At 63.4% G+C, this 18,429-nt stretch overlaps 2 protein-coding genes across 3 annotated transcripts in view; one reads left to right on the forward strand and one right to left on the reverse strand.

The window, feature by feature from the left end:
* The window catches only part of ABR (ABR activator of RhoGEF and GTPase), a 40,508-nt gene extending 27,842 nt beyond the window's left edge, over positions 1-12,666 (reverse strand). Inside the window, exon 1 of one of the 2 annotated variants that reach the window (XM_075518435.1) lies at positions 12,527-12,666. Coding sequence is in view for 1 of the 2 variants with exons in the window: in XM_075518437.1 (XP_075374552.1) it covers positions 2,401-2,461 (61 nt within the window). In the remaining variant the exon portion in view is untranslated. Of the gene's footprint in view, positions 1-2,400; positions 2,554-12,526 lie in introns of those variants that run through there. The other variant, XM_075518437.1, reaches the window with a different exon arrangement.
* Positions 12,667-16,600: 3,934 nt separating this feature from the next.
* On the forward strand, positions 16,601-17,700 carry BHLHA9 (basic helix-loop-helix family member a9). Its single transcript, XM_075518309.1, has one exon. It carries the CDS (start codon positions 16,890-16,892, stop codon positions 17,652-17,654), a length of 765 nt encoding a protein of 254 aa, XP_075374424.1. The 5' UTR covers positions 16,601-16,889; the 3' UTR covers positions 17,655-17,700.
* The last annotated feature ends 729 nt before the right edge of the window (positions 17,701-18,429 follow it).

Here is an 18,429-nt window from a genome sequence, read left to right on the forward strand (position 1 = left end):
ACCTGAGCTGGGGACAAGACCTACAGGCAGTGCCCCAACAGGCACCCAGGGAGAGGGACCCTGCACTGCCTGCAGGCAGGACGGAGCCGTGTCCCCATGGCTCCAGCTGTGCCTCCAGCTGTGCCACCCGTGGCTGTGCAGTATTTATGGGGCTCTCACCTGGGGAGACCGGGCAGAGGGACCTCCCCAGCACCCCCAGCACCCGCTGCAGGGAGGGAACCAGCCACCACCAAGCAGCCAGGATGGGCGAGGGGGACATTGCTGGGTGAGGGGACACAGAGGGGCTGGCCCCTGTGTCTCCCTGCCTGTGGGGTGCTCCTGCCACCCAGCCAACCCAAACCAAGCGCCTCCCTCCTTCCCCCGCAGCTGCATTGCCCCTGCAGCCTGTTCCTGTGCCCGTGCCAAAACCCAGCGCTATTTTTGCTCCCGTTTTTTAGCAGCAGTGGAAATCCTCCTGCTCCACCCCAGACATGGGGACTGAGGAGAGGGAGGCAGCCTGGCCCAGGGGAACCGCTTTGGGGGTCGAGGACACCCCAGCCCTATGGCCCAGAGCTGGATCCAGCCCCATCACACACCAAGGGCTGGCACCCGCAGGACACCAACACCCAGCAGGGCAGGGATCCCGCAGCCTGGCACGTGGCCCCAGGAGGGTGACAGGGCCAGGAACGTGTCCCCATGGGGGATTATTTTCCCCAGGAAAATAATGTTTCCACTCTGCCACGTCTTCCCAGTTCTGACCCAGGGTAATTCCAGAGCGATGGTCCCCAAGAGGGAGCACAGCCAAGGACAGCAGCTGGCTCCTTCCCAGCCCAGGCGGGTGACAGCACAGTGACAGCAGCTCAGGGCAGCATTTTCTTCACTTTCCAGCCAGGCGCATGCCATTCCCCGGCACCCCAGGAGTGCACCGGCACACCCCAACACTCGCCTGTCCTATCCCACTGCCAGAAGAAGCCCAACATCTGCACAGAGCCTTCGAGGTTTTGGGGAAGCGCTGCGGTTTCCCGGTGCCTGGGTGAAAATTCACCATGACAACACGGATGCGTGAGCTGGCCTCGGACCTGCCTCCGCGGGCCTCCTCCAAAGGGTGGCTCAACACAAACAGCATCTCCTCCGTGGCACTGCCGCCTTCTCCGGCATGACAAAGGTCCTACTCCGCATCCCCCGAACCATGGGCACCACACCGAGCAGCCTCCTCCATGCCTCTCCCCTCCATGGCGAGGGTGGCTGGAGGAGAATTTGGGACGGCAGAGCCATCGCTTTGCAGAGACGCCGTGGCTGGGAAGGAGCATGCGGAGGCTGGGGCTGGATGCGGCCTCTGGGCTCCAGCCCAGCCGCCTGCACAAGCTGCACAGCTGCGTTGGACCCCAGGACTGCTGCTGCTGGATGTGGCCTCCGGCTGTGGGTGTCGGAGGCTTCAGGCTGGAAAACTTGGGGGGCCTCAGCCGTCTGCAACACCCACAGCCCCCCGCAGCCCCCGCTCCCTCCAGGGCATGCCAGATGCCAGATCCCTGCAGGAAGCACCGTGCCCCCTTCTCTAGAACATCCCACCTTCCCACGCACCCACCCATGCCAAACCTCACTGCCCCACAAACGCCAAGCTCCGAGCTCAACCTCCCCACCCCAAAATCCATCCCCGGGGTGCCCACGCAGCTCAACGCTCCCCCAGAATAAACAACGGGGACCCTGTGACCGAGCCCCCCCGTCCCCCTCGCCGTGTCCCCAGCTCCCTTGGCCGCCACTGAGACAGCCGCCGCAGCCCCGGGACCGGCATGGCTCCAGGGCTCGTTCCTCCCTGCTGCCTGTCCGTGGGACGGGGGGATTCACAACCCCCGGGCTGCTGCAGGACGCCCCCGGCCCCGCCGGCTGCCAGCCCCCGGGTACCGACACCGCGTTGCCACAGCATCCTCAGCGCGGTGTCTCGGAGCTCACTGCGAAAATCACGGCTGGGGGAGAGGAGCCTTCCCACGGCCACGGAGGGACGGGGATGGGACCCGGGGCAGAAAGCACCCATGTCCCCAGGGACCCCCACGGGCAGCGCCAGCGGCCAAGCCGCTCCGGCCCCAGCGAGCCCCACAGGACGGGCCACCCTCACCCATCCCGCTCACGCAGCCCCCTGGAGCGGGCAGCAGCTCCCCGGAGCCTGGGGGATGCGGGACCGACTCCGGCCAGCGCTGCCGGGCCGCTGGGGCGTGCGGGAGGCTGAGGGAGGGGAGCGCGACCCCCTGCCAGCGTCGCCGGCCCCTCGCACGGGCTGGGCTCAGCCCGGGAGCCCCCCGGCAGCGGATCGCCGGCCCAGCGGCCCTCCCCGGCGCGACGCAGCGTTACACAACAGGTAGGGGGGCCCCGGCGCCCCGGCCCCCCCCCCGCCCTCCCCGCCGCCCCCCGGCCCCGAGCACGTACTGCTGTAGAGGGTGTCGATCCAGGAGAGCCGCGGCAGGCCGCGGTGGCTCAGCGGCTCCATGCTCGGGAGGGCTGCGCCGGCTCAGCCCCGCCAGCCGGCTCTCATCTCACAACAAAGGCAGCGGGCGAGGGCGGGAGGCGGGGGGCCGCAGGCCCGGGCGGGGGCTGGAGGGGAGAGCCGGGCACGGCCGCCTGCCCGGGCACGGGGCGGCTCTTCTGCCGGGGGTGCCCAGGGAAGGAGGTGCCGCCTGGCAATGGCAGCGCGTCCCGCCTCCCGCCCCTGCCTCGCCGGGGGGAGCCGAGCTCAGCGTCCCCCCCCCGTGCAGCCACGCCGACCCTCGGCAGGGGTCTGGGGAGCGGGGAGGAGGAGGAGGAGGAGAGGACGGTGGTGGCACAGGGGCAGGCGGCTGCCCCCCGGCCACCCCAAGGAGAGTGGGGGGGAAGGGGGAGCCTGGCTTCATCACCCTGTCCACCACGGTCTTATCCCCTCCCTATGACCCAGGGATGCTGTGCCCTCTCCCCAGCAAAACCTTGCCAGCCCCTCAAACCGCTCCTGAAGGACGCGCGCTCCTCCTGGCCCCGCTCCCCCCAGCTCCAGCGACCCCCAGGACCGGGAGCTGCCCTGCCCCGTACAACCAGGGTCAGCAGAGCGGGGAGCAGGCAGGCAGGGGTTAAACCACCCTCCCCAGCTGCATGTAGCCAAAGGAAATCTAAAGTGCCAGAGTCATCAACCCCAATATGTCAGGGCACCAGCCAAGCGTTCAAGTGCAGAGGCTGCCCTCCTTCAGCCTGTCCGGCACCGCTGCCCCTGTCCTGGCCGTGCGGGCAGCATCCCCCGGTGCCCTCAGCCGCATCCTGCCCGCAGGCTCAGCCGTGCGGGGAAGGGCCTGGACCAGGCGCCAGGGCCAGATGGGAACCGGGCGGGAGGGATAACGCTCCGCCGGGCACAAGGGGAAGACGGAGCCACCGGAGCATGAAGTGCCAGGACGCGGGTGGCATTGGCAACCGCCCCGGCTGGGACACCTGAGGGGACCCGACCAAGGCGCTGCCACCACCTGATCCCCGCTCCCTGGGATGTCCACGCCAGGCTCGGAGGCAGCCGATACATTTTGGGGGAGCGCAGCAATGCCAAGGCTGTGGTTTGGTATGGCTGGGGCACATGGAGCCACCAGCACCTGGCATCCAGGGTGAGGAGCCGCTGCTGCCCCTGGCACAGCCCTGCCTCCCCAGGGGGCCAGCCCCAGCCCCAGCGTGGTGAGGACCCATGCCCACAGCCCACCACCCCCACGGGCTTGTGTCACCGGGCACTGAGTCAGCAGCACAGGGTACAGCCCCACAGCTGCCATTTTCCACCCCTCACGCACCCCACCCCCGGGTATTTCGGGGAGCCAAGCGCACCCCCCCAGCTGCCCCACGGGATGCTGCTGGGTACCACAACCACCCCTACACTGCCTGATGCCAAAGCTCCCCTTGTCCCCAAGCCGTTAGTGCTGGCGGTGCCAGCCCTGCCCAAGGGTGGCAGCGCAGGCATGGTGGGACGCGTTGGCTGCTCTCCGTCCCCCACCAACTCCCCCCATTTGCTCCTGCCCGGGCTCCAGCTCAGTACCATGGCCTGTCCCTGCTCCATGCCTTACAGGTCCTGATGGAGAGCCCCCTCCATCCTCCACAGCCAAACCCTGTGCCCCCACAGCCCCCTGCAGCATGAGGCCCCGCCACCCCGCGCAGCAAGCTGCCAGGAAGGCGACGGCTGTTTGGCTGAGCACATCAACCCCATTCACGGCAGGAAAGCACGCTCCGCTTGCGCCTCGGGGAGCGTCACAGCAGCACCAGCAGCACCAGCAGCACAAGGTGCAGCCGCTCCCCCTCCAGCATGGCGGCTGCAGAGACATGGGGGCAGCAGGCAGCCCACAGCCCCCTGGGGCGGCTGGTTTTCCATGCATGGCTCTCTGCATGCATGCAGGGGTTTTTCTACATGCTTCCCCTGGCCACACTTCCTGGCTGCTCCTACCCATGGCATCAGCCTCTCCACGCCATGCTGCAAACCCCCCTTTGACATCTTCCTCTTTATCCTATGCGGGGCATGAGCTGAGCACTTGGACGAATTGCCTGTGGGCCACCAGACCCCTGGGACCCCTCCGTCGGCTGGCCACCCCTGGCGTGACACCGCGCAGCAGGCCCTGGCAGTGCCACGGCCCTGGAGGACCAGGCAGCCAAGCCGCCCCGGAGCCCGGCCAGGCGGGTGTCCTGGAAAGCCTCGCCATACACCGAGATGCCCAAACCGGAGCCGCCTCCGTGCTGCACCTGACAGGCCTTATCTCGTTGCACACACCAACCCAGGCAGGTGTCCTTGCACAGCCCGGACACAACAGCCCCACCAGACTGCTGGGCTTTATTTTTACTTTGGTTTTCGTGCCCTTTTCATTTGCAAAACCAACAACAACAAAACCCCAAAACCTGCAAAGCAGCTGAACCTCCCCCCTCTCCCCGGGGCCGGGAGGGGGGAAGCACCCACCCAGACACAGACACCCATCACCCTGCAGTGACACAGACCAGCTCTGGGTGAGGAGATGCCGCCAACGTTTTCAACCACCCCCCAGCTCCGACCGCAGCACAGCTCCAGCTGGGAGCATCCTTGCTGCAAGAGCCGAAAGCTGAGTCCCGCAGTTCCTCCCCGCCACCAGCCGGCCCCATGCAGCCTGCCTGGTGTCTGGCTGTCTGCCTGGCATCTGCCCAGCCCCTGCCCGCCAGCCCACGCATCGCTATTTCTGGACTCTTGTGCAAGAGGCTTCTCCAGCCACGGCCACACAAGCCTCGGCTGTCACCCAGGGCTGGGCTGGGGCTGGTGGTGGGCACCCGGGGCTGGCAGCAACCGGAGAGCAGCTCCGGAGCCACCTGCACCTCCAACACCGGAATGGGGCAAAGCGGGTGTTTTTCTGGGGGAAGAACAGAGGAGGAAAGGGTGACTGGGGAGCACCATGCAAGTGGCAGCATTAGACAAGAACTAAGAGAGCAGCCAGAGTTCTTTGGTTGGGAGAGGTGAAGCCTAGATGTCCTGGAGCCACGGCAGGGACACAGCCAGGGCAGCAGAGCCCAGGGCTGCGGTGGGAGATGCCAGCCGAGAGCCCAGCTTTCCGAGCTCCTCCAGTGCTCGCTCTGCCGAGCTCTCCGGGAGGTCTGGGCTGTCCCTCGCTGGTGCAGAGCAGCAGCTATTCCCTTGCCAGAGGTTGCAGAGGGAGGAAAAAGAGAAATAAATGAAAATGTTTCCACCCTCCCAAGCAAGGAGCATAGCAGACCCTTCCGGCTGTGTGTCCTGAACATGCCGCTCCACAATCCAACTCAGCATTAAACTTTTCACCCAGTATCACTTTCCCGCGGGATGGAATCCCCGAGGTCTGCGCTGCATCAACCCCAAGCTCCGCTCACAGCCCTGGGGCACGGCTGAGAGGTGCCTGGAGTACCGGGCAGCTGCTTGAAGCCTCCTGCCCTTGGGGAGCCAAGCAGGGCACCAGAGCCGGGCAGGTCCCCCCCAGGAAGCATGGGGAGGAGGGCAGAGACCCAGCCACAGCAGCAGCGCCCTTGGCCTCGCAAAATACCAGACAGAGAAGGAGAGAAAGGTGGTGGCTGCTCGCAGGAAAAAGCCTGTAATATCAGACGAAGGCCTGGCCCAGCTATCACATTGCACCTCTCTTCCGAGAGGGAGGAGATCGTAGCTGCATCTACCAGCGCCACAGCCCCAGGCTGCTCCTCTCCCACCCAGCCCTGGTGCCAGTGCTGCCGAGACATCTCGGCCAGGTTTGCTTCCTGCCGCAGGACCTGTGAAGGAGAAGGAAGAGGTGTTGGTTTGCAGCGTCGGAAAGAAAACCGCCCATGGCAGAAAGCCCCAGTCCGAGCACAAAGGTCTCCCTGTCTGCCAGATCTTCAAACAATCCCTGAACTTTGCAGCTGGGACTTATCTCGGGGCAGATCTGCAGGAGGTCCTCCTTGATTCTGCTTAGGCTGGCCAGGCTCTGCTCCCCAACTACAGCCAAGAGAGCCAAGAAGTGTTGCTGCTACTGATCTACATATGCAAATTATCCTGCTTAGCAAACACTGATAAAGTAACTAGGGGTGGGAAAGCCAAGTCTGTTTGAAGATGTCTTTTGGGGATGCAGCGAGATCAGTGTGCTCCCTCCAGCTGCTCAGCCCCGGCTGGGCTCCCGGCAGCTGCTCCGGCCCACCTCCGCGGGAGGGAAAACCCAGCAATGCCATGACCCAGGGGTAAAGGTGCCATTTTCCCAGGATGGATGGACACTTCAGTGAGCTGCCTTGGCTAAACCAGGCTCCCCTCTCCAACCCAAGGGAATACTAATTCCCCGCCGGCATGGGGGAAAGCATCTCCCTCCGTTCCCTGCTGCAGGGTTGGCCACAGCAGACAGCATCCAGAAGAAGACAGAGCAGAGCCATCCGCTGGGATCCCACTGGCAGCATTGCTGGCCACGCTGGGCAGGAGGGGAGGAGGAACCAGCCGAACAAAGAGCCCCGCTGCACAGAAGTGTCTTTCCAGGGGAAAAAAAAAACAAACCAACAAACCCAGATTTCAATAGACTTACAATGCAAATGTATTCAGGCCCTGCAGGGCACTTCTGGCTGTAACCAGCCACCTAATGAGGGTTTCTTGTGTGCCCTGCTGCTGCCGCTGCTCCTACATGGAGTGCCCCACAAGCAGCCACTGCTGCACCGAGCCCGAGGGGGTCAGGAGGCCATCTCCGAGCCAAAGCACTCACCCCCGCGGCAGGCACAGCCCGTGGCACCGCTGGCATCGAAAGGGGAACTGCGTCCCCTCCTTCCCTTCCGCAGGGCTCTGGGCCAGACTGCACGGCCCAGCGCTGCTGCCTGAACTCTGCTGAGCTGGGGGAGCTCAGCATCGGCTCTGCCCCAAATACTGGGGGGGGCAAATACCCCCCACGGGCAAATACCCAGCCAGTGGGACCGCACTCAGCTGACGGCACACAGGGACGCATAGGGATGATGCAGCCAGAGCCACCTCCTCCAGGCGAGATGTCGGCATCTCTGGGCCGACGAGAGCAGGTACCGCAGCTGTGCCGGGGGAGAGGAGGAAGCTGCTCACACCAATTTTGAGGATCTGGTTTAGACAAGATGCAGGTTCGTGATGCTGGGCAGCAGCCAGATTCCCACTGCAACTGCGCTCAGCTGATGGCAGAGGGGAGCAGGCCAGGTGAAAGCCAGACCCAGCCACGACAGCTTGCCAGAAGCCCAGACGTGCCCGCTGGGGCCGGCTCCCTCACCATCCCCCTGCTTGGTGAGAGGGACGGGGACCCCCATCCTACCACGCATCCATCCTGCTTGGCTTTTGCAGGGTGCCAGCTCCTGGAAGGGCCGGTTCTCCACCCAGCAGATGCTGTGGCCGCTGCTGGCTCTGCCCCGGAGCAGAGATCCCGGTGGTGCCCGCGGGCAGAGCTGGTCACAGGTTTCCCCTTTGCTCTTCCAGCTCCTTTACAAGCCCTCCACTATTTGCCCATCACAGGGAATTTACTCCAATAACCAGCACTTATCGCTCTCATTTAAAAGCCGTGCTTTTAAACAGCACCTGTTCCACTCAAAGGCTTTTTAACCTCCTGAACTTTTGCATTTAGTTACTATTTTCTTTAACGGTGCCAACCTGCCCCAGGGTTAACCCTTCGGTCCTCGGCTCGGGCAGCACCGCTCTGCGGGGAGGCAGCCCCACACCACGCAGGGGCTGTGGAGAAATGCCACCTCCCAAAACGCCGCCAGGCCCCAGAGCAGATGGAGACGGTTCAAAGGTCCCCAGCAGGCACATACACACACACACACACATGCACACTGCGGTTTTGTCCTCGCCTAAGCAGTTAAAATTAAACACAACCACTCTGCCTGGCCTTCTCCGGCCAGAAGAGGAACTTCCAGCATCTTCAGAGCCAAGCAAGCGCTTTCCAACAGCGGAGTAAAAACAATAAAGTAAAAATTAAAAAAAAAAAAAAAAAGAGGACACAGAGGTGGTAGATGGGCTCTCGGGGAGGGACAACTCCCCCACACACACCTCCCTGCTTTGGCACCAGCTTCGAGATCCCTCCTAGTGCTATAGGAAGGGAAATGGATGCACAGACAACGCAACACTTCCCCTTCCTGGGCGCTGCAGGATCATGGCTCCTTCACCTCTTGCACACTGCGACCTACCCCAGACAGAAAGACATGCACCAGGATAAACTCTGGACTTCGTTTGCTATTTTCCGTTCTCCTTTTGCCATGGTTTTAGGGGATTTTCCAAGAATGGGATGAGGAACCGGCAGGGTCCAAGGGTGGCTCAGGACAGCAGGACAGAGTCCCGCCCGCAGCGCTGCCGCATCCCAAAGGAGTTTCTCCAGGACAGAGAGAGATGCTGCTTTTGTGGTATCATGTATTTGCCAGCAGCAGCACAAGCTGAAAGCAGGGATAGAGCAGCAAGAACAAGCCCTGCCTTCACTCGAACCACACCAGGAGCCCCCAGCACGATGCCTACAGCGATCCAGCCCCCAGCCGGGTGCACGGGGACGAGGCAGCCGATGCCCCGGGGACTCCAGACGCCTCAGGACCCTTTCCCCATCTCAGCCCTTGGTGCACACACCGACACCGCCGCATTTCTGTGCTCACCGCGCTGCGAGGCGGGGACCCTGCTGCTGCCGGCAGCCTCCCTTCCTATTTCCAAAGGCAGTGTGGCGGGGCAAGCAGAAGAGCCCATGTGACTCCAGGATCTTTTCACGACAGAAACTGTAATTCCAGCTAAATAGAGGGCCAGGGATTTCATTTACAACACAGCTCGCAGACACAGCATCCTGCCGTAACCAGATCCATCAGCCAACGCCACCATGGACTATTCCAGCTATGCCAGCACTCCCCACCCCAGAGCTCGTGTGTCCGGGGCGCACGGCGCTGTATGGGGCAGGTCGGAGGCCCCCGAACCCAGCAGCCTTCCGGAGGAGCTTCAGGAGCTCCCGCAGCATCCCAGCTCTGCAGCAAAGCCGGCCTCTTTCTCAGCTTCCCAAGGGCAAAGCGGGGAAACCCAACACCGAATTTGTTCCACCTTTGTGCACGCTACCCAGCTGCCAGGCACAAAGCATCTCCCGATGAGCATCACCACGTCCCTCCTCTCGGTCACCGGCACAGTCACCTCCCGCTCGCTCAGCTCACTCTCCTCGTGGGTACCAAGCCGCAGCACCGGACCCTTCGCCCCAGGCTCGTGCCGCGGCAAAAGGGAGGTGATGGAGGCAGCACCCAGCTGAAGCACCGCTGCGCCCCGGCACACCCTGACCACCTCCCGGCACAGCCACACGCGGCACCGTGCATACTCAGCTGTGAGGCCAGCTGCATATTTAGCCACAGGGACAGGTGACGGCCGAGATGAAGGGAATTTTAGTCCTTTCCACGCGTAGTTTTTAGCCATCTGCTCGCTGACGCTCAGATTTTGTCGGTCCCGGGTGAGCTGGCACCGGCGTTATCTCAGATGCCAGGATCATGTATCTGGCTGTCACACGCACTGCTCTCATGCAATAGCCACAAACAGGGGTATCTTGCAGATTTCCTTGCTTTAAATCAGATTAATCACAAGCTACTTAAAGGAAACCACTGTCTTTCCCTGGTAATTCCCATAAAGACAATATTCAACACTCCTTCGCTTGCTGTCCAGATAGCGCTGCTGTTGGTTACGGTGAAATGGCCGGGGCCCGACCACGTTCAGCCACAGCCGCAGAACAGATAAGCTCTGAAATTCACATTAAAATAATGAGGGACCCCAGGCAGAGCAGCACTAACTGAGTTACCACCCAGACTGCTGGCGGGAGAAGCAAACAGCACCGTGATCAGAAATTTTTAATTATATCTGAAAAATAAAGTGAGAAGAAAACAACGGGAGCACTAAGTTAACCAACTGTCCAGAGAAAGGGGGATCCAGGCAACAACCGCACGCATTTTACTGTACTCTCCAATTCTGCTTTTAAATGTCAGCGCCCTCAGTGCACACAAGCGCCCTTATAACGCGCAACAAAGAAAAGTGCTGATGCTTGGGAAAGGCTCGGGGACAAGGCTGGGGAGAGCTCATCGCCGCTGCCGTCAGCCAACCTCCGCGCAGAGCCCGGCCGTGCCGCGGGGCGAGGAGCCGGGCGCTTGGTGGAGGGGACGCTGCCTCCTCGGACGAGTGCAGGAACTGGGGACCATGATGGAGACCCGTTTGGGGGAGGAGGAGGAGGAATAGGCCACATTTAATCACAGCAGACGCAACCTTGGATTTCAAGGTCTTGCCTGAAAGACTCACGTTGACCGGCTGCAAAGGTCTTGGTCCAGCCGCCTCCAAGGGCGGCATGGGACTGGAGGACCCCTCCGAGTTATGAAGCCGGGACCCTCGGGTGCTCAGAGAACTATTCCTTAGGCTGTGCTCCAGGGAAGCCCCTTTAACAACATCTGCCCCGGCCTGAGAGCAGCCTTGCACGGTCCTGGGTGTTTGGGAACATTCAGAAGGATTACCCTGATAGGAATAAAATGCAGGATTTGAGTGTAAATCAGAAGGATTTGCGCTTGGTCGCTCCAACGCACTTGAGCCCCCTCGGCCGCTGAGCAGCTCTCCAAAAACTACAACTGGTGCCCGCTGACGGGGAGCTGGAGAAGGGCTTGGGGCGGCTCTCTGAAGGCGACACATCGAATGCCCTCTGTCCTCGCCGTGGGGCTGGGAGCAGGCTCCCACGGCCAGTCCCCGCAGATGAGGGAGAGGCACAAACACATGTGTGAGCGAGCCCGGCGCAGTACAGAGACAACACCGAGAGCAGCCACGTACTTTGGACGTTTCACCTCCAGACAGCTTGGGAAGGTGAAACGGAAACTGAGCTGTTCTCCGGCCCTGTAGACTAATGCAATAAATAGAAATTACACTAAATATTAAGCACGGTTCAACACCAGAGTGCTTGCTACCCAGGCAATCTTAAACCAGCACGATACCGCCTTGGGGAAAAACCATCACCCCAAACAATCGAGCAACAACAAAATTAACTCAAGTCAGCTGCAGAGTTAGCAACATAAAAAGTGACATTCCCTAGCTGTCAGGACTGTGTTTGAACTGGGATTAAAGCTGATGCAATAACAACTTCCAGGCTGCTGGAAGTAGGACAGCGTGACGGGTGACAATGCTAGCTGGCTGCGCCTTCAGTGCCACGAAACAGCCAGTCACTTGCAAAATAACACCGTGCTCAAATCTGCCCAGAGAAATGCCCCGGGACACCTCGCCACCCCGGCACGCTTCTGCTTTAGCGGCTCCAGGACTTCCCCAAGGGAGATCACAGGGTGTCATCCGAGCAGAGGTGTCCCTGTGAGCCAGGTCACACCTGGAAGAAGTAACTCTCCTGCAGTGTCCCAGCCCCAGAGGTGGCTCCTGGGCCAGTGGCACATCACCAAGAGCCAGCTTCAGGGGACCGGCCAGCCACCCCCCGTCCTCGCACGCCTGAGGATGGGGCCTTGGCACAGGACACACTCAGAAGTGGGACAGGGACAAGACAGGGGCTTGGGGTGGCCTTAGTGGTGGGATGGGGACAGCACAAGGGCTGGGGGTGGCATCAGCTGTTTGATGGGGACAGCACAAGGGCTGGGGATGGCATTAGTTGTTTGATGGGGATGGCACAAGGGCTGGGGGTGGCATTAGCTGTTTGATGGGGAGGGCACAAGGGCTGGGGGCAGCCTCAGCCATGGGACGGCACGGGGTGCCCCTGGCTGCGTGATGGGGACAGCCTGGGGAGACCGCCAGATCCTCTGCCGTGCCACAGCACGGGGTGCATCGACTGTGTGACAGCGACGGCACAGGGGCTTGGACTGGCCTTAGCGGCGGCATGGCACGGCACGGGGACGTGGGGACGGAGCGGCACGGGGCGCCCTTGACCGTGCCGCTGGTACGGCACGGGAGCTCCGGATGGACCAGGACGGCTGGGGATGTCCTCGGCCACGCAGCGGCACAGGATGCCCTTGACCGTGCGACGGGGACGGCAGAGGGGCTGGGGACGCGCCCGTCCCCGGCGTGGGATGCCCTGGGACGCAGGGTGGGGACGGCTCCCCCTCGGCCGTGCCGCGGCCCGGGGCCCCCCGCGGCACCCACCTGCCGAGGAGGCGTCCTCCGCGTCGGAGCTGCCGCCGCTGCCTCCCTCCGGGGAGCTGCCCGCGGGCCCGCCGGCGGGGCTGGGCGGCGGGCGGGGGGCGGCGGGCGGCGGCGGCGGCGGGGGGGCTCGGGCCAGCGCCGCCTCCAGGTAGCCCACCTTGAAGCGCTCCTCGGCCAGCGCCCGCTGCAGGCGGCGCAGGTGGCGGCGGCAGCGCTCCAGCTCCCGCTCCATGGCCCGCACCGAGCCCAGCTCCATGCGGGGCGCCGGTTCCCCCGGGAATTCCGCTTGCCAGTGCCGCGCGAAGTCCGCCCGGGCCGCCTCGCCCGCCGCCATCCCCCGCCCCGGCCCGAAGTTTCCCCCCGCGCCGCCGCCGCCGCCGCCGCCTTCCGCCCCCCGCCGCGGGGCCTGACGTCGGTGCCCGCCCCCGGCCCGCCCCGCCTCGGCACGGCCCCGCCGGGGCGGGGAGCAGCGCTGCCACCGCCCCCCGGCTCGGCTCCGGCTGCGAGCCCGGGGAGGGAGCGGCCGGGTTACCTGGGCCCGGCAGCTCGGCGCTGCCGCCCCTCCCCGGGGAGCACGGCAGGCTCTCCCCGGGCTTAATGCGGGACGGATTTCGGGAGCCCGAGCGGGGTGCGGGGGGGGGGGGGTTGCTCTATTCCCGGCTATTTCGACCTTCGGTTCCTCCGTCCCCACCTCTGGGTCTCTCCCGGGACGTGGGCCGGGAGGATGCTGTGCAGGCGAGGAAGCGCCTGGTGCCGGCAGCGTCGGAGCAGTTAACAAAGCGACAGCTAATGACACAAACAAGCCCACGCGCTGCGAGACATCGGTCCCCGAGCCAGGAACAACTGAGCCTTGAAGGCACGGCGTAGCTCCTGTGCCCCCGAGCTGCTGGGCCCCCAGCCACTGCGTGCCCCGGCCTTTGCTACAGAGCTCTGCCCGTCTCCCAGCCATCCTCATCCTCGGGCCGGTGATGCTCTGCCGGCCCTGTCTGTCTCAGGATGGATGGGCCATTCCCACCAGCCGGAGGGGCAGGCACAAACTCCTGCGGTGGGCGACAAAGGCCCACGTAAGGCTTTTTGCCCACTCTGTGCCACGGCACGTGTGCCCCCTGCGCTTAAGCTGCCAGGGCAGCGTGTGTGCGTCCGGCTCACGCCCACCTCACGGGACGGGGCTTTCTAAACCCAGGCCCTGGGCACGGTCGGCGGTTCCCTTGTGCCATGCGAGGCATGGGGTGCCATGCGAGGACCTCATGGGGTGCTGGGGGCAGAGAGGCAGGAGCCTCCAGGCAGCACGGCTGCGGGGAGCTGCCTTCCCCTGCCTCCTCCAGCGTACTGCATGGTGGCTGTGGATGACTCACAAGCCACTGTCCCTTGTGCCACCTGGCTGTGCCCCAGCAGGAACAAAGCGTCCTATTTATTTACCCACGGGGCCCAGGCAGTGTTGCCACAACCTCCTCCTCCTTCCCCTCCGGCACCACCCGAGAGCAGGGGGCTGTGCAGGGGTGGGCACTTCCCCGCACGCCAGTTCCTGGCTCTCATGCCTCGGCTCTGTGGGCTTCCTCTCCGTGGGTTCCCTCCGGCACAGCTGTGCCTCCGGGTGCAGCCTTCCTGAGGAGGATAGCTGGTGCTGGGACACTGCCAGGAGCCGGGCAGCCCCCCCAGCCTGTGACGGCTGCCCCCTCACCACCCCATCGGGGTTTCGTCTCCAGTGAGGGCTGTGCTCCCAGATGGCCCCGGTAGCTCTCACCTGGAAGCAACAGCAGTTTGGAGGTGCTGGATGGATACAAGTGGGGGGTGGCCAGTCCCGGGCCCTTTGCAGGAGCTGCAGCCCCCACTCAGCGGCAGTGTTGGGGGCAAAGACTCCCAAAACACGCCTGTGGGCTGTGGGACCTGCGAGAGCTGTAACAATGCTGCCCAGGACGGGCAGGTGCCCAGCGCTCAGCGGTGCCCCAGTCTGGTGTGACACATGCTGGAGAGGTGGGGTATGCCCGGGGGTCAAACCCCTTCATGGAGGCTGGGGAGGAGGAGGGGGGGTGCCGTGAGTGGCCTGATTTATGCGTGGCGACGGATAATTACAGCTCTTTCATCATCTGTCAGGCAGACGGGCCCAGCAGAGCCTTACAACGCATTTCTGGCTCCCTGTCTCAGCCCGTAAATCTCTCCAATGCACGGCGATAAATCAGCAGGGGCTGAGGGAGCAGGGCCAGGGTGGGCGTTCCTCCTGGCCTCCCACCCTGTAATGGGCACCTAGGTAGGAAGCGTGCAGGACGAGGTGGGGATGGCCCAGCGGGATGCACTAATTACAGGAGGCAGGTGGCATCTGATGACCCGTGATTTACGGTCTGGCCTTGCCCGCTTCCGAGAGCTGGGGCTGGATCCCTGCAGGGCCAGGGCTACCCAGAGCTGAGATGCTGGGAACCCCCGGCAGCACTCCCCAGCGAGGTCCTGGGGGCTGCGGGCAGGATGGGGGCAGCGGGCTCTGCCCTGCCTGGTGGGCACCTCGGGGCTGCTGCCTGCCCTCTGCCCCTGTCGCTGCCCAAGCATTGCCCTGGTTGGGACACAGCTCTGTGCCCAGCTCAGCCACCTCTGCATCTGCTCCACGCTGCACCTCCCAAACTCCCACATGAGCAAAAACGTCCCCGTGGCAGGGATCCATCTTGCTTTTTAGGCAGGCATATCTCTAAGTGGGCCCAGTATGCGTGTCCTGCCGGCATTCAAGCATCCCAAAGAGCCTCTTGCTCCCGAGCTGAGCTCACTGTGTAAGTCAGTGGCTGGGGGAGCACCCGCTCCTGGGCAGAGCAAGACTGGGCAGCCAGAAGGCCGCTGGGGAGAACAAGAGGGCCATAGTGAGCACAGGTGAGTGCTCAAAAATATTTGCAAGCTTCACCTCCCTTTGAAGTTCTGTTGCCTGGTCCTCCCCCCTCCCTGAGGCCCCGGCTCCTGATTTATTGGGTTCCTGGAGCAGAGGCACCTAAATTAGCTCCGACTTCAAAGAGCCAAGAGAGGAGAAGGGCAATAGACAAATAGCCCCCTGCTAATTGTGGCTATTGATCAAACATGAGCCGGGACAATCAGATAGGAAGGGATGGATCAAGGGGGGCATGTTCTCCCAGGGGCTCTGCTTTTGCACCAGTCACCCCAACAATTTGTCAGACCCACTCCTGGGCCATTTTTCAACGCATTACCTCTTGCACAAGAAGGCATTTAGCAACTGCTCGCTAATGAAATGATGGGCAAACACACGTGGCAGCCCCGCACTGCTCGGGGGATGGGCCCCTGGCCCTCTCTGTGGCCTCCAGACCCGCCGCACCTGGCAAGTCCCTCTGTCCTGCCGGCTTGGGGATGCAGGGAACAAGGAGCTGCTTTCAGCATCGTCTTCCCCAGAGTAAGTGCCGGGCAGGTCCAGCAGCACCAGCCCAGACAGCTCTGCCCCCGGGCTCCCCGCTGCTGGAAAGGGACAGGAAGGCTCTGGAGGCAGGTAGCACTTTAGCTCTTTTATCACCTGCCCCAATCCCCCCTGCCACATTCCTGCTTCCTGCTCCGCAGGGCAGAGGTGTGCCAAGCCCCGCACATTCTTCCGCTGGCTCCCGGGGGCTGCTCCTGCCCAGGCACCCACCTACCTCTGTGCCCACGGATGCTCCCGGCTTGCCGGGGTGCAGCTGCGTGAAGCAGCCCTAAGGCACTGTCTCAAAGGCAGCTCAGTGCTCCAGCCCCGTTCCTGGGGCAGGAGTCATTTTGTCTTCTCCTGCGCCCAGGCGCAAGACTCCCTGCTCTCCTCAGCAACCTCATCACTCCATGCCTCAGTTTCCCCTAGCTGGGAAACAACAGAAATGCTGCAGCACCAGTGAGTGTGGGGGAGCAGAGCCCGAGCCCCGTGCCAAGGTGGTGATGCCCCACAGGGCTCTGCCCCACAGCACTGTATAAAACCCAAGGATGACCCGGCCCAGGCTGAGCCGCCAGCCTGCCCGATGTAGGAGAGGGCAGAGCAGCTCGAGGAACTCTTGCAGTGACCAAACTCTTAGCAGAAACTGAAGCAACCACTGCAACGTGTGCTTGGTAGAAGTGCTTCCCCCCCTGGGGCCTGTGAGCGTCCCACTGCAAGCTCTGGGCACCCCAGCACCGGTGCCCCACGCTCCAGCCTGGCACGGTGCTCAGGAGCATCGCCACGGGCAGAGGCCAGGCAGGGCTCGCCCTGTGCCTCTCCGCAAGGCAGCACACCTGCAGGCAGGTGAGGAGGGTCGGGAGCGAGCCACGTGACGAACCCTGCGGTGGGGTTTTTAGAGGCGGCTGCGTGTCCCTGGAGGAGTGTCTCCCACAGCTAGCAGGAGGCAGGACCACAGCGGCACCTCTCCTGCTCCTCCTCACCATGGCCATGTCCGGAGCAGCCGTGGGGAAAGGCACAGCACCAGAGCCCGACAGCTCGGAAGAGGAGCTGGAAGGGGGGAGCGCACCCCAGGCGTTTTATGGGCAGGGTCTGTGGGTCCCCCAGGGCAGGGAAGCCGCCGCCTGCCTGGGGGACTCCGAAGGGATGAAGGTGAGGAAGAGGAGCAGGCCAGTGCGCTCCAAGGCCAGGAGGATGGCTGCCAACGTCAGAGAGCGCAAGAGGATCCTGGACTACAACCAAGCCTTCAACGCCCTGCGGCTGGCCCTCAAACACGACCTCGGTGGCAAAAGGCTTTCTAAAATTGCTACCCTCCGGCGAGCCATCAACAGGATCACGGCTCTGTCCCTGTCCCTCCACAGCACCGGGCGCTGCTGGCCCTGTGCCCACTCTGAGTGCCGCAGCTGGGCCGGGGTCCCTGCGCAGGAGCTGGGGGCGAAGGCCGGCCGCTCCCAGCTGCCCTGGGAGTCCGGTTATGCAGGCACTGCCAGCTTGCAGCGCTGCCCTCCGTCCCCTCTCTACGCCGGGTTTTCCCCCGAGAGGCAGCTCCATCACTATGAGAGCCCGAAGGAGGATCGCTCCGTGCCCAGCCCTGCCTATTGCTCCAGCGGGACCCACCACCCTGGGCTCCGAGGCGCCTCGCAGCAGAGGTACACGGGCGGCCTGCAAGACCCCCTGGCCGGGGCGGTCCCCTGGCAGCTGGGCTACTGCCAGAGCTGGGGACACCAGCAGTGCCTCCCCATCCACTGACCTGCAGGGCTGGGGTGGCGAGACGGTGCTGGGAAGGTAACGCGTCCGCGGGACAAACGGGGGGAGTGGGAAGGGACTGTTGCACGAGGGAGAAGCGCTGCAGGACGCAGAGCTCAGCTGCAATGCTGGCGAGAGCCGTGAGCCCCTGACACGCCGTACGGGATCCCAGCACTGCCCGGCTGCGGCTCTCCGCTCTGCGGGAAAACTGGGGAAGGTGGGAAGTCCTCTGGAAATGCCAGCTCCGTGTTTCTTGTTGCGAGGTCTCACTGCTGCAGACTGTCACTGTTATTTATTCTCTCTTGCTTGCTCTGTGAGAAAACACGACTTAAAAACCCAACACCAGGGCACTGGCTGTTAATATGTGTGGGGTGGACAGATGGGCCGTGGGGATCACGCTAAAGCCCCTGGCTGGCTGGTCGCTCTGGCTCCCGCTGGTGAAGGAGGGGAGCAGAAGCAGGGAAAGGTTAGTGCCCTGGGACTTTTGACGCTAAGCTCATTGGTGCAGATGTTTGTGCCTGGCAGATTTGCGAGGCCAGGCCAGGAGGGGAGACAGATGTCAGCTTTCATAAAACTCACCCATTCGTTTGCAGTTTCCTCCTGATCGCAGCAAAGCGGCTCTGGTGGGACAGGCCGATAGCACACTCCGGGCTGGTCCCAGCGGCGGGGAGGACAGGGGGCATTTTACCTGAAAGGCCCCTTTGGCCCCTTCCCTCCAGCTCAGAGAGCTCAGACCGCCTGGGAGGACCCCCCTTCTGCCCGGGGCTCAGCAAGCTGG

This window comes from Mycteria americana, chromosome 15 (genome assembly GCF_035582795.1).
Source record: "Mycteria americana isolate JAX WOST 10 ecotype Jacksonville Zoo and Gardens chromosome 15, USCA_MyAme_1.0, whole genome shotgun sequence".
Lineage (NCBI taxonomy): Eukaryota > Metazoa > Chordata > Aves > Ciconiiformes > Ciconiidae > Mycteria > Mycteria americana.